The 15574-nt window shown below is 32.9% G+C and overlaps 2 protein-coding genes and 2 pseudogenes across 2 annotated transcripts; 2 read left to right on the forward strand and 2 right to left on the reverse strand.

Annotated features, from left to right (window-relative positions):
- Nucleotides 1-1406, forward strand: part of LOC102593265 (cannabidiolic acid synthase-like) — a 3951-nt pseudogene extending 2545 nt beyond the window's left edge.
- Nucleotides 1407-5361: 3955 nt separating this feature from the next.
- Nucleotides 5362-7072, reverse strand: LOC102593592 (tetrahydrocannabinolic acid synthase-like; annotated as a pseudogene).
- Nucleotides 7073-7782: 710 nt separating this feature from the next.
- LOC102593914 (tetrahydrocannabinolic acid synthase-like) lies at nucleotides 7783-9381 on the forward strand. The gene has a single exon (XM_006353014.1). It carries the CDS (start codon nucleotides 7783-7785, stop codon nucleotides 9379-9381), a length of 1599 nt encoding a protein of 532 aa, XP_006353076.1.
- Nucleotides 9382-12703: 3322 nt separating this feature from the next.
- LOC102594246 (tetrahydrocannabinolic acid synthase-like) lies at nucleotides 12704-14299 on the reverse strand. The gene has a single exon (XM_006353015.2). The coding sequence runs from the start codon at nucleotides 14297-14299 to the stop codon at nucleotides 12707-12709; it is 1593 nt and encodes a 530-aa protein (XP_006353077.2). The 3' UTR covers nucleotides 12704-12706.
- Between the last annotated feature and the right edge of the window lie 1275 nt (nucleotides 14300-15574).

Raw genomic sequence — 15574 nt, forward strand, 5'->3', positions numbered from 1 at the left:
AAAAATTACAAATAATATTAGGTATATTTTTATATCTTGAACCCACTTCGTGAAAATCCTGGGTCCGCCACTGGACATGACTATGAGGGACTTTCATATATTTCCGAGACCCCCTTTGTCCTAATTGATCTTAGAAACATAAGATTAATCTCCATTGACACTGAAAACAAGACTGCTTGGATTCAAGCTGGCGCGACCCTAGGGGAAGTTTACTATAGAATCGCAGAAAAAAGTAATAAATTGGCCTTTGTTGCTGGGGCTTGCCCTACTGTTGGTGTTGGTGGACACTTTAGTGGTGGAGGCTATAGCATGATGTCACGAAAATTTGGTACTGCTGCCGATAACATCATTGATGCAAAATTAATCGATGCTAATGGACAAATTCAGGATCGAGAATCAATGGGTGAGGATCTCTTTTGGGCTATTAGAGGAGGTGGAGGGACTAGCTTTGGTCTTATTATATCATGGAAGGTGAAATTACTCGATATTCCTGAAAAGGTGACCGCGTTCAATGTGCCACGAGCGTTAGAACAAAATGCAACTCAACTTGTTTACAAATGGCAACATATCGCAGACAAAGTTGATGACAATCTCCTCCTCAGGATCTTCTTGAGAAATAGTGAATTTCCATTCGGGGGTGGGCAAAGGGCTATCTACGCCTCTTTCACGACAATGTTCGTTGGAGGAGTTGATGACCTCCTCCACGAAATGGAAGATAGGTTCCCGGAACTAGGGTTAGTGAAGGAAGATTGCATTGAGATGAGTTGGATCGAATCGATACTCTTCTTTGCCGGTTTCCCTAGGGGCACATCACTTGGTGTGTTGCTAAATTGGAATACCACAACTAATCAAAGAGGATACTTCAAAGGGAAATCAGATTATGTCCAACAACCAATTTCTATAAATGGTCTTGAAGGTATGTGGAAAACTACTCAACCAATTAGCAGTCGAAAACTCGGGGGCTGAATTACAGTTTAGTCCCTATGGAGGAAAGTTGAGTGACATCTCAGAATCTGAAATTCCTTTCCCTCATAGAGCTAGAAATATATTCATGATCGAGTATGCGGTGTATTAGGGAAAAATTGAAGATTCTCAAAGAAATATAGCTTGGAGTCGAAAACTTTATGGATACATGGCTAAGTATGTATCAAAATCTCCTAGAGCTGCTTATTTCAACTATAGAGATCTTGATTTAGGATTCAACAATATTAATGGAAACACAAGCTATGAACAAGCAAAAATTTGGGGGGAGAAATACTTCAAGAACAACTTTGATAGATTAGTACAAGTGAAGACTAAGTTTGATCCAACAAATTTCTTTAGGAATGAACAAAGTATTCCTCCTCTATTATCTATAGGTTATAATATATGGTAGTTAATTTATATATTATATAGTACTAAAAATTAGATGTAGCATTCAAAGATTGTGTAAGATATGTATTGTTTGATTTATGAATTTTTTCCAAGTAATAAATTTTCTATATATATTAAATGTTCTTCATGTTAGAATTCGCGGACTTGTACATCAGTATGAGTTAATAAAAACTAACGCAATACTCGTCGGTCGTTTGGTAACTGGTTAATTAGAATTATGTAGGTATTAGTTATTTCATTTTATATATTTTGTAACTCTTTCTTTTTCCTACCCCTACGAAGAGAAAAAGTTCCGCCTTGTCCTTAGATAGAAGAAGAAGAGGAGAAGCAAGAATGACAATAACCTCCGCTATTTCCGCTTTGGTCTGAGTAGGAATAAATTGACTAAGATACTCGGGTCAACAATCAAATCGGGTGTTGATTCTGTCCAAAATGTAGATTTGGAGCGTGACATATTTTGTAAGAAGACGGTCATAACTTAATAAGTGTCTTATTGATACAAAACTAAATTCAATAATTTTGTTTAATAATTTTACATACTTAAACAACCTTTTGAAATCTTTACTCGTCACAATTATAAGAATTTAGACGTTTTAATTCATTGTAGGAGAGTAGACTTTGTAATTTACTCAACGTCTTGAAAAAATACAAGTCTTCAATATTATTATACCTTCTCATTTTATACCTGTGGAGATATGTACAATATTTGTTGAGATTTATCATCTTATTGTCCATCTGATAGCATCTATTATCCATATTTATCATCTAAAAGTCAAAGTGGATTTGGTCAATCATATTTTTGAGACAATATACATATAGGAAGTTTGATACAAAACCCCATCAATGTTCATATATTATAGAAAATTAAAATTTCTTATTAAGGTCTAGTTTAACATTGAGTTTCTTTAGGTACGAAATCGTCTTTGTTAGAGAGTGCTTTACCCCCGAATGTGGGACTTCCCAATGCAAATTTAAATTTAGTCAGACTCCAATATGGATACCGAATACTACGTAGAAAAAAAATGAAGTGGAAATGTTTAGTTTTCTACACAAATTTATTTATTAAGAGCGACATAGTTTAAGTGTTAATATCCGTTGTAGTAGATATTCTATCTATTTGACTATGCAACTCTATCAAAGGAAAAATATCTTGTCTAATTAGTTTTACCTTATCAATGATATAAATAATAATATTCGTGTTATGACCCTAAAATAAAAATAAAAACAAATAATCCACGTTTGCCATGGGTATGGCATATTATTTAAAAAATGGATTGTTTGGTTGGAAACAAGTTATTCGGTATTATTAATTGGGAAAAGTCTCAAATATGCCATCTAATTTTCAGAAAAGACTCATTTATACCATCCATTAAAAGTTTGGCTCATCTATGCCATTGTTGTTAAAGAAAAGGCTCATCCATGCCATTTTTTAACTCTGGTTTTGCAAACCACTTTTTACACCCCAAACAAGGTCTAACACTTTTCAATTGAAATTTTTGGATCAATGTACTTTTTTTGCTTTTTCTTCCTTAAGAACACCAAGAACACATAAACAACATTAACAATTCCCAAATTTCAAACTTCTTTGATTCTTCACGAAATCACCTCAAATTTCAAGAGTAGTTTCCTTCCGAGCTAGATACCAAAACTCAATATTTTTTGATCGCGGATTCAACCTAACTCAATAAGATCCACTTGAAATTTCTTCAAAGTTTCAAAACTTCAACATTCTTTAATTGTAGATTTTTCTCCATAACTTCAAATCATTTGAAATTTTGAACATACACTCGAAAAACACTAGGTAACAAAGATCTAATGTCAAAAAACAACTTCAAAATCATGAACTAAAGCAAATTTTTGAAATTTTGGAACTGATTTTCATTTTTTTGAAATATTTTTTAATAAGGATGATTTTTTTAAACTCTACAAATGATTTTAGAATTTTAGTTTACTAAAAAAATTAATAATGTAGTCGAAATTTGAGATGATTTCGTAAAGAATTGAAGATGTTGAAAATTTGGGAGTTGTTTCTATTCTTCATGTGTTCTTGGTGTTCTTAGAAGAACAAACCATTACAACAAATGTGATATATAGCTACAAAATTATTAGCTACGATATTCGCCATTAATTGTTCACTTTTAGTGACAAAAATTATATTTCGTGCCTAAATATATGAGACACATACTTTAGTGACGAAACGTGAAGATTTGTAACAAAGTTTTGTGCACTAAAGTTTCCCACCAAAAAATGGTTTGACACCATATATTGAGTACTATTAATCACGAATTTAGAGTTATCACTAACACATTATTTTGTCACTAATGATGTTCCCATTTAGTGATAAAGCACATTTTTTGGTCTTAAATTCAGTTAAATTTTGGATACGAAATTTTTTTGTCACAAAAAATATATTGAGACATTAGTGACAAATCATTTTTGTCCTAAAATTAGTTAAATTTTGAATACGAAAATTTTTTGTCGCAAAAAATATATTGATACATTAGTGAGGAATCATTTTTTATCCTAAAATTATTTAAATTTTGGATACAAAAAAAAATTATCGCAAAAATTATATTGATACATTTGCGACAAATCATTTTTTGTCCTAAAATTAGTTAAATTTTGAATACAAAAAACTCATTCTCAAAAAAATATTTATACATTAGAGACAAACTATAATTTGTAGTTAATTATATTGTATACCTTAGCCACAAAAAATTGTATTCTATTGTGACAATTGTTTTTGTCACTAATAGTTCAAACAATTAGAGACAATTGTATTATTGTCTCTATTTAACCTACAATTTAGCCACAATGAAATTTTGTCACAAAAGATATATATTCAAATGGCTACAACCTAAATTTCATAGTTGAATAGTGCAATTATTGTCTACGAAAAAAAACCAATAGTTATAATTATAAGATCATTAATTTTAAACATATTTTTAACGAAACAATATTTTTTAGAGAAATGACTAATGAAGCAAGAGTTTAAAAGAAAAGGATGATATCAAATAAATAATTTCTTGCCCGCGCAAAGCAATTTCTGCTAACCAAGAATTTGTCAACTCGTGCACTCTAGCTAGAGAAAGCCTTATATATCGACGTCACTTGTGATCTCTGTAATATAATATAGTAGAGAGTGATTCACTAGCTCAATCAATAATTACAATTAACCACAAATGTTTATATTAATAAAAAAATATAATGAAAAAATGCCCTTTCCAGAAATGGTAACAATAATCAATCTTGTTTTGTTTCAAGTAAGCAGAACTCAATTAACAATTCAATAATAAAATCGATAAATTTACTAAGAGTATGACTGAATTTTCAATGATCTCTGATCAACCCCCAGATTTACAACACTCCGTCAGATTCATTAATGTTTTAGTGTCACAATGAACAGAAGTCCTTTGCACTGTTAATAGATTATTATCTTTTTGATAAAGTTAATTAATTTTTCCCTATATCATAGTACTAAAATTCATAAAATGATACGGAAGTCAAGAACTGAAATACATATTACTAACTTTCTATGAAGTCCCTCTAACATAACTGGAAACTACATGCAGGGACAAGACCCTATCAACCCTATCATACTTTTAACACACTACACCATAAATAATCATTAGCAGCAATTAATTAATGTCAATAGCTTAATTGCCATTAAATATGTATTTTTAGCGGCAATTAGCATTCTTTGTGAATGTCCCTAAAACCTATAGTGATATTGGATCCAATGACAGTTAACTAATGCCGATATAGACTTTAACACTCTTTGTTAATGGGTATATTTATTGCCGCTAAAAAATATTTTTATTGCAGTGACATGATATATTAAAATATCATAAGGACTAATCCTTAGGAGTAAAGTGAACAAAAGTCATTTAGTTTTCTCAAGATAATATATAGTCATTCAAACTGATAGGCAAAGCCAAAAAGCTAAGCGACAATTAATAGTCACACACACTCAAGAACAAGTTAAGCTTAAGATAATAGAGAAGGAATACTTTGTTCATTCCTAAAGATATTTGTTGGATCAATTTTTGTCTTGATTTTCACCAATCTATCAAAGTTGTTCTTGAAATATTTCACTCCCCAAATTCTTGCTTGTTCATAGCTTGTGTTTCCATTAATATTGTTCACTCCTATATCAAGATCTCTATAGTTGAAATAAGCTGCTCTAGGAGATTTTGACACATACTTAGCCATGTATCTATAAAGTTTTCGACTCCAATCTAAGCTTCTCTTAGAATTTTCCATTTTCATCCAAAAAGCCGCATACTCGATCATGAATATATTTCCAGCTCTATGAGGGAAAGGTGTTTCAGATTCTGATATCTCACTCAACTTTCCTCCATAGGGACTAAATTGTAATTCAACGCCTGCATTTTCGCCCAATTTGTTGTATAGTTTCCATATACCTTCAAGACCCTTTATAGAAATTGGGTGTTGGACATAGTCTGATTTCCCTTTAAAATACAAATATTTTTTAGTTGTGGTATTCCAATTTAGTAACACATCAGGTGATGTGCCCTTAGGGAAACCGATATAGAAGAAGATTATAGATTCAATCCAACTCATCTCAATGCAATCTTCTTTCATTAGTCCTAGTTCCGGGAAGCTCTTTTTCATTTCGTGGAGGAGTTCATCTACTCCTCCAACAAACATTGTAAAGAATATGGCATTGATACTCCTTTGTCCACGCTTGAATGGAGAAGAAATATTGCTCCTCAGGAAGAGCCTCAGGAGGAGATTGTCATCAACTTTGTCTGCGATATGCTGCCATTTGTAGACTAGTTGAGTTGCATTTTGTTCCAACGTTCGTGTCACGTTGAATACAGTTACCTTTTCTGGAATATCATGTAATTTCACTTTCCATGAGGTAATGATACCAAAACTAGTCCCTCCACCTCCTCTAATAGCCCAAAAGTGATCCTCACCCATTGATTCTCGATCCAGGATTTGTCCATTAGCATCAATTAATTTTGCATCAATGATGTTATCAGCAGCAGTACCGAATTTCCGTGCCAACATACCCATAGCCTCCACCACTAAAGTGTCCACCAACACCAACATTGGGGCAAACCCCAGCAGGAAAGGCTAATTTTTTGCTTTTTTGGGCGATTCTATAGTAAAGTTCCCCTATGGTGGCGCCAGCTTGAGCCCAAGCAGTCTTTTTTTGGGTATCAATGGATATTGATCTTAGGTTCCTAAGATCAATTATGAAAAAAGGGGTCTCTGAAGTGTATGAAAGTCCCTCATGGTCATGTCCACCACTTCGAATTCTAATTTGTAGGCCATGTATCTTGGAGCAACGTATAGCTGCCTTGATTTGAGATTCTTTGGTAGGAGTGAAAATAATTGATGGTTTGACGTCGGAGGTTATCCTTTGATTATCTGAAAAAAAGGAGTTAAAAAGGGTGGAATATGATGTAGTTTTCAGGAGTGTGGATGATTTGTGATGAGTTTGAGTTTATAATTTTGTGAGAAAGGCATTGAAGAAAGTCATCAATATGAGTTTTGTTGGACCATGAATATGATGATGAAAACCAAATTGAGAGAAAAACAAAGATTGTTAACGTAGTCATAATTGTGGACTAAATGGAAACTAACAACTTGTATTTATAGTTTTAGCTAGGGAGAAAATACACGAATATTAGTTTTATTCACATGGAAGATGCAGGGGCTTCCTCATGGCTAACGTGGATTTATTTTGTTTTTATTCTTTATTTTTTCTTTTAGGGTCATAATTATTAATTATTTTTTTGTTTTCTACCCAGTTTTAGTGTCTGGTATTCACATTCTATTTTAGGGTCATAATTATTACTCCTTCTGCCCCATTTTATGTGAGGTAGTTTGACTCGACACAGAGTTATAGAAAGAAAGAAAGACTTTTAAATCTTGTGGTCCAAAATGAATGATAGAAATTTGTGTGTGTGTAAATCATTTCATTAAGGGTAAAATAAATATGTTATAGTTAAATTGTTACTTAATATAGAAATGTGTTATTATTTTTGGAACTGACTAAAAATAAAAGTAAGTCACATGGGATAGAGGGTGTATTATTTTTTTTGTTTTCTACCCAGTTTTAGTGTCTGATATTCACATTCTATTTGCTCTTGAAAATTACTTTGTGTCACTAAGTCCAAAGAAATTTTATCTTTGAATTTCTTATACTATTATCATACTCATTCTAAGTTGTATCACAAAATATAAAACGAATAATCCATGTTAAACATGAGGAAGCATGTGCATCTTTTAATTTGATTGTGACAACAAATTAAAGAAAATCTTTTAGAATTAATTTATAAACTAAGCTTCTTTAATTTCTCCCTATAAATACAAGTTGTTAATTTTCATTCTCTTCATCATCAAACTTTTCAACAACGAATAAAATAATCAATTATGAGCAAGTACTTAACAATCTTTCTCTTTCTCTCAATTTGCCTAATTTCATCATCATGGGCTAACAAAACTCATGATAACTTTGTTGAATGTCTTTCTCACAAAATTATAAACTCAACCTTATTATCACAAGTCATCCACACTCCTAAGAACTCATCATATTCAAGCATTTATAACTCCTTTTTTTCACAAAACCCAAGGATAACCTCTGACTTCAAACCATCAATTATTTTCACACCTACGAATGCATCACAAATCCAGGCAGCTATACATTGCTCCAAGGTACATGACCTACAAATCAGAATTCGAAGCGGTGGACATGACTATGAGGGACTTTCATACATTTCTGAGAACCCCTTTGTCGTAATTGATCTTAGAAACCTAAGATCAATATCCATTGATACCGAGAAAAGGACTGCTTGGATTCAAGCTGGGGCGACCCTAGGGGAAGTTTACTATAGAATCGCTCAAAAAAGTAAAAAACTGGCCTTTATTGCTGGGGTTTGCCCTAGTGTTGGTGTTGGTGGACACTTAAGTGGTGGAGGCTATAGCATGATGTCACGAAAATTTGGTACTGCTGCTGATAACATCATTGATGCAAAATTAATCGATGCTAGCGGACAAATTCAAGATCGAGAATCAATGGGTGAGGATCACTTTTGGGCTATTAGAGGAGGTGGAGGGACTAGTTTTGGTCTCATTATCTCATGGAAAGTGAAATTACTTGATATTCCAGAAAAGGTAACCGTATTCAAAGTCACACGAACGTTGGAACAAAATGCAACTCAACTAATTTACAAATGGCAACATATCGCGGACAAAGTTGATGACAATCTCCTCCTCAGGATCTTCTTGTGGAATACTGAATCTCAACTCAGCCATGGGAAAAAGACTGTCCACGCCTTCTTCTTTACAATGTTCATTGGAGGAGTCGATGATCTCCTCCATGAAATGCAAGATAGGTTCCCGGAACTAGGGTTAGTGAAGAAAGATTGCATTGAAATGAGTTGGATCGAATCGATACTCTTCTTTAACAGTCTCCCTAGGGGCACATCACCTGATGTGCTACTACATTGGAATAGCTCAACTTATAATGTAGGATTCTTCAAAGGGAAATCAGACTACGTCCAACACCCAATTTCTATAAATGGTCTTGAAGGTATATGGAAACTACTCAACCAATTATCATCAATCAAAAACTCGAACGCCATGTTAGAATTTAGTCCTTGGGGAGGAAAGTTGAGTGAGAAATCAGAATCTGAAACTCCTTTCCCTCATAGAGCCGGAAATATATTTATGATACATTATGGTGTGAATTGGGGGAATATTGAAAATTCTAAAAGAAACATAGCTTGGAATCGAAAACTTTATCGATACATGGCTAAGTATGTGTCAAAATCTCCGAGAGCTGCTTATTTCAACTATAGAGATCTTGATTTAGGAGTGAACAATAAAAGAAACACAAGCTATGATCAAGCAAGAGTTTGGGGAGTGAAATATTTCAAGAACAACTTTGATAGATTGGTGAAAGTTAAGACAAAAATTGATCCAACAAATTTCTTTAGGAATGAACAAAGTATTCCTCCTCTATTATCTTAATTTGATTAGTAGTAATTTATGCAGTTTATTGCGAAGCCATTATATTACTGGTTTAAAAAAATAAGGCTTTTATGTATTAAATGGAGGCATGATATATCCAGAAAAAATAGTGCATGATAGTTTCATCTATTAACTTCTGGAAAGTTAAAGTATTTTTCTTATAATTTTCGAACATTCAAATTTAAAATATTAAATTAATCTAATTTAATTTAATTTTAAAAATTAATCAAATTAATTCTCATAAAATAAAACGGGATAATAAAAAAAAACAACGAAAGTTCATATTTTGTTGACACCAAATAGATTAGGTGCAAAATACAATCATTCATTGCCTCTGTTGTTTGTCATATGTTGCAAGACTATGAAAACCTGTCCCACTAAATGAGATAACTGAAAAATGTTTTCTGAAAAACATAATTAATTAGTAGCTATTTACTTCTTTTTTTTAGTTGTTGTTTGGTAAGCTAGTAGAAAATATTATTGATAATATATACATATCCTTGATGAAAAGGGGATTTCTTCGACATATGACAACTAACTTAGGACGATTTTTCCATGGATCTTCAGAAATTCGGATCATGCACCTGCGGGTTCCATTTATGGGGTGTAACCGCATTGATATTAGATTAAATCCAAATTTCATAGTTGCATGACCCACTTATGATGGTTTTTTTTAGCTCCCACCCGTTTTTCTCCCTTAGTGACTCGAACTCGCAACATTCGGGTTGAAAGTGAAAGGTGCTTACCATCCGAGCAATTCCCTCTTGTCATCCACTTATGATGGTGGCACTAGCTCCCAACATTTTTTTTTCTATTTCAGAAGCTCAAACCCAAGTGATAGTAATCATGTCGGCCTACTTGCACTTGAGATGACAGACTTCAATGGAAAATCAAGAATATGTTTATCACTAAAGAAGTGTCCAAATTCAAGCTCAAAAGGAAGAAGATTTGGCCAACTCAATAAAAGAGCCCAAAAAGTTGAATGCTAAAGTAGTTTCAACTTTTAAAAGCTTCCTAGTTTAAAAATTTCATAGTTTAATTAATAAGATATATATATATATATATATATATATATCAGAGAAAGTGTACATGAAGCTAGATTCCCATGAGTGGGATACAAAGAGTGAGTACTAGTATCTATTCTATATTTTGAACTAGAAGGATGATTAGCATAGTACCTATATTACTGACATTACAAAAACTTTTAGTACAAAAAAAATTGTGAACTAATCACGATAACATTCTTGTTTGTGTTGGATGGAGCATGAGCTATAATTCTTGATTTTGTAACCCCTCTTTGACCTGCTTCTAGGAGATCCATAACAAAAATAGGAGGTTGGTTAAATATCCTTATGCTGCCACCATTCATTGAAGAACCAAAATGTGCCATTTTTTCAGCGACTGCATTTTGCTCCATGTACACATGTGCAAATGATGGATCTTTCAGGTGGTTGAGGAGGTGCTTGCAATCATAAAAAATTGACTTATGAGAGTTAGATGTGTTTTGGATATGTTGAAGAACCTCTTTAACATCTATATTGATTTGTAGTGATGTCAAATAATGAGCTATTGCACGTTGTAGGTTGCGGAGCAGTGCCAATGCTTTTCTTGCAAAGGTATATCTGGATTCACTTCTCCTGCAAAACCAATTATCAAGTTTCCTGCAAAATCATGAAAAGACTCCACCAATTCCTTGAGTATGGATATAAGGGTTTAAAGCACAATCAGTTTTTGTTGTTAAGCCCTATATGATATTATTCTAGTGCAAAGTTCTGAATTACTGCAGTATTGGGTTGGGAATATTTGTGCTAAAAGATGCGATCATTTTGAGATTCCCAAAGATGACATAGAATGGAAAAAATTATAATTGAAGTATGCATAGTATTGTAGTGAGTGTGAGCACTCTTAGTGAAGAGTTGCTTGAGGAAACAATAGGGATCATTGATGTTAAAGAAGTGATAAATAGTTTCTTTCCCCAGATTTGCATACTTTACAAGTATTTGAAGGGATAATATGAATTTGATGCGGATAATAAGTGTAAGAAAAAAAGTGTAGAAAAGAAAACTCTAATACTGTCTGCAACTTGAGTGCCCTTTGATGGGCAGTAGTGGAGCCAGGATTTTTACTAAAGGGTTCAAGATCTAAAGAAGTAATTAACATATGAATTAGCTAGGAGAATTTGATATCTACTCTTTATACAAATAATAATAATTTTAATCATGTATTTATTAGACGAAGGGGGTTTGAAAGTAACTCCGACGCGAGCCAAACAACAATCGAAACCACCGGATCTCCCAAATCCAAATGCAACCCCAACATGTAGGATAATGGTCGTAAGGTGTCAAAAAACTCATGCTATTTTTTTTTTTTGAAAACTAAGTGATTGTAAGAATTATTATTTCAATTAATTTTGAAACGGTTCCGAGAAAAATTATTAATTTCCAAAATAAACTAATGTGAATTTTCAAGAATTCATTCTTCATTTAGTTTTGCGTTTTAGGTTCTTGAAAGTTACTTGTTTATTTGTAATATTTATGAACCTATTAATAACTTCTACTTACTGGAAAAAAAAATTCTTTTAAAACTTTTATCTTATAAATAGTGTTTTTTTTCTTTGAAAAGGCAAACACTTGAAAATACTTTATAAAAATTGAGTGACATTAATCAAATGATGAGATCACTAATTCAAGAATACAAAAGCTACATTCTTGAGTACTACTTATTTTGTGGTTTAGTTGAATTTTGAAAATAAAATTGTTATTGATTCTTCTATTTTTGCTCCTGAAAATGACTTTGTGTCACGAAGTCCAAAGTTATGGCTTAGTGTTAATTGAAGAAAAATATGTTTCAAACATTAAAATGGAGTATCAAAGGCTAACTCATTTTTGTTATGGGCAGATCCTCCATTGTTTGTGCAACTGGGAGACTAGAAGCAGACAAAATAGGAACTTTATTTGCTAGGCAAAAAAAGTCAACTAGCTCTAGTAAATTTTATAATACGTATTATATATCCCGCTCTAGTAGTAGTAACACTCTGCCACTTCCTCATATCGATGCATATCAAGGTATGATATATTACATCGTTTAGTACAAAAAAAAGTTTTAAAAATGGAGCAATAGTTGATATCTTAATTTGCTACTACATATATATACGATAAGTAATGGCAAGTAAGCTCATGATTTTCTCCATTAATTTCTCAAGGTAATATATAGTCACACAAACTGATAGGCAAAGCCAAGAAGCTAAGCGCGAATCAATAATCAAAGGAAGTTGAACACACTCAAGAACAATAATCACAAACACCAATAAACAAGTTAATTAAGCTTAAGATAATAGAGGAGGAATACTTTGTTCATTCCTAAAGAAATTTGTTGGATCAATTTTTGTCTTCACTTTCACCAATCTATCAAAGTTGTTCTTGAAATATTTCTCCCCCCAAATTTTTGCTTGTTCATAGCTTGTGTTTCCTTTGTTGTTCATTCCTAAATCGAGATCTCTATAGTTGAAATAAGCAGCTCTAGGAGATTTTGACACATACTTACCCAAGTATGTGTAGATCTTTTGACTCCAATCTATGCTTCTCTTAGAATCTTCCATTTTTATCCAATAAACCGCATACTCGATCATGAATATATTTCCAGCTCTATGAGGGAAAGGTGTTTCAGATTCTGAAATGTCACTCAACTTTCCTCCATAGGGACTAACCTGTAATTCAACACCTGTGTTTTCGCCCAATTGGTTGTAAAGTTTCCATATACCTTCAAGACCCTTTATAGAAATTGGGTGTTGGACATAGTCTGATTTCCCTTTAAAATATATATGTAGATTACTTGTGGTATTCCAATTTAGTAACGCATCAGGTGATGTGCCATTAGGGAAACCGCCATAGAAGAATATTATAGATTCAATCCAACTCATCTCAGTGCAATCTTCTTTCATTAATTCTAGTTCCGGGAAGCTCTTTTGCATCTCGTGGAGGAGTTCATCTACTCCTCCAACAAACATTGTAGAGAATATGGCTTGGATACTCCTTTGTCCAGGCTTGAATGGAGATTGAACATTGCTCTTCAGGAAGAGCCTCAGGAGGAGATTGTCATCAACTTTGTCCGCTATATGTTGCCATTTGTAAATTAGTTGAGTTGCATTTTGTTCCAACGTTCGTGTCACGTTGAATACGGTTACCTTTTCTGGAATATCATGTAATTTCACTTTCCATGAGATAATGAGACCAAAACTAGTCCCTCCACCTCCTCTAATAGCCCAAAAGTGATCCTCACCCATTGATTCTCGATCCTTGATTTGTCCATTAGCATCGATTAATTTTGCATCAATGATGTTATCAGCAGCAGTACCAAATTTCCGTGCCAACATACCATAGCCTCCACCACTAAAGTGTCCACCAACACCAACATTGGGGCAAACTCCAGCAGGAAAGGTCAATTTTTTACTTTTTTCTGCGATTCTATAGTAAAGTTCCCCTATGGTGGCGCCAGCTTGAATCCAAGCAGTCTTTTTGTTGGTATCAATGGCTATTGATCTTAGGTTTCTAAGATCAATTATGAAAAAAGGGGTCTCTGAAATGTATGACAGTCCCTCATGGTCATGTCCACCGCTTCGAATTCTGATTTGTAGGTCATGTAACTTGGAGCAATGTATAGCTACCTGGATTTGAGATTCGTTGGTAGGAGTAAAAATAATTGATGGTTTGAAGTCGGAGGTTATCCTTAGGTTATCTGAAAAGGAGTTCAAAAGGGTGGAATATGATGAGTTTTTAGGAGTGTGGATGACTTGTGATGAGTTTGAGTTCATAATTTTGTGAGAAAGGCATTCAAGAAAGTCATCATGAGTTTTGTTGGACCATGAATAGGATGATGAAAACCAAATAGAAAGAAAAAGAAAGATTGTAAGCTTAGTCATAATTGTTGGACTAAATGGAAACTAACAACTTCTATTTATAGTTTTACGAGTATTAGTTTTATTCACATGGAAGATGCAGGGGCTTCCTCATGGCTAACGTGGATTATTTGTTTTTATTCTTATTTTTATTTTAGGGTCATAATTATTAATTATTTTTTTGTTTTCTACCCAGTTTTAGTGTCTGGTATTCACATTCTATTTGCTCCTGAAAATGACTTTGTGTCACTAAGTCCAAAGAAATTTTATCTTTGAATTTCTTATACTATTAATATATTATCGCACTCGTTCTATGTTGTATCATGTTAAACATGAGGAAGTATGTGCATCTTTTATTTATTCTGGTAACCCGATTCTTATAACCGAGGCATCTGATTAAGTGTGGAGGGATCTCAACTATCCCACCAACAATTCGTGTTGGTAATTCACAACACATTGAATAACATAGTGAGGCAGGAGAGGTTGTGCTGACAATCAAGAACACATCTAGCAAGAAGAAGGAGGTGTTTTACCAACACAAGATATCACTACAAGAAACTGGAATTTTAGTGGCAACAAATGTCACTACAAATAGCAAGAAAGTCGCCTAAAGATTTTCAGTGGTGACATTACAGTTGTTGCAAGTACTTTCATAACTAAATGTTATTTGTGACGACAATAATAAATCGCCACTAAAAAAGGTGCTGACTATTGTTAGTGACTACTTCAATCGCCACAAAACATTCTACCTTTAGTAGCAACTCCCATCGCTGCAATGGATTTCATGGCGATATTACTATTTTTTCAAAAAAAAGAAACTAATGCTATTTGATTTTGAAAACTTTACTTAAATAATATATTTTATTTGATTAATTACCTTTTTAATGTTACCTTTTTATTTATTATCATTGATGACATAACTTTAACTTTAATAACCATTTGATATTTGATACCATCGGAGTATATATATACTCCGTTGTATCAAGGAAGTATATTTTGGTGGTATCAAGGAAGAAAAACTCACTTAAGTGAAAACATTACTAAGTTATTCCTTGATACCATCAGAGTATATATATACTATATACTCTGATGGTATCAAGGAATAACTTAGTAATGTTTTCACTTAAGTGAGTTTTTCTTCCTTGATACCACCAAAATATACTTCCTTGATACAACGGAGTATATATATACTCCGATGGTATCAAATATCAAATGGTTATTAAAGTTAAAGTTATGTCATCAATGATAATAAATAAAAAGGTAACATTAAAAAGGTAATTAATCAAATAAACATAAATT

This window comes from Solanum tuberosum, unplaced genomic scaffold, assembly GCF_000226075.1.
Source record: "Solanum tuberosum cultivar DM 1-3 516 R44 unplaced genomic scaffold, SolTub_3.0 scf00141, whole genome shotgun sequence".
NCBI classification, from domain to species: Eukaryota; Viridiplantae; Streptophyta; class Magnoliopsida; order Solanales; family Solanaceae; genus Solanum; species Solanum tuberosum.

Excerpts from the sequence above, each read along its gene's own strand:
- LOC102593914 (XM_006353014.1), top strand. The coding sequence starts at position 7,783 with ATGAGCAAGTACTTAACAATCTTTCTCTTTCTCTCAATTTGCCTAATT.
- LOC102594246 (XM_006353015.2), bottom strand. The coding sequence starts at position 14,299 with ATGACTAAGCTTACAATCTTTCTTTTTCTTTCTATTTGGTTTTCATCA.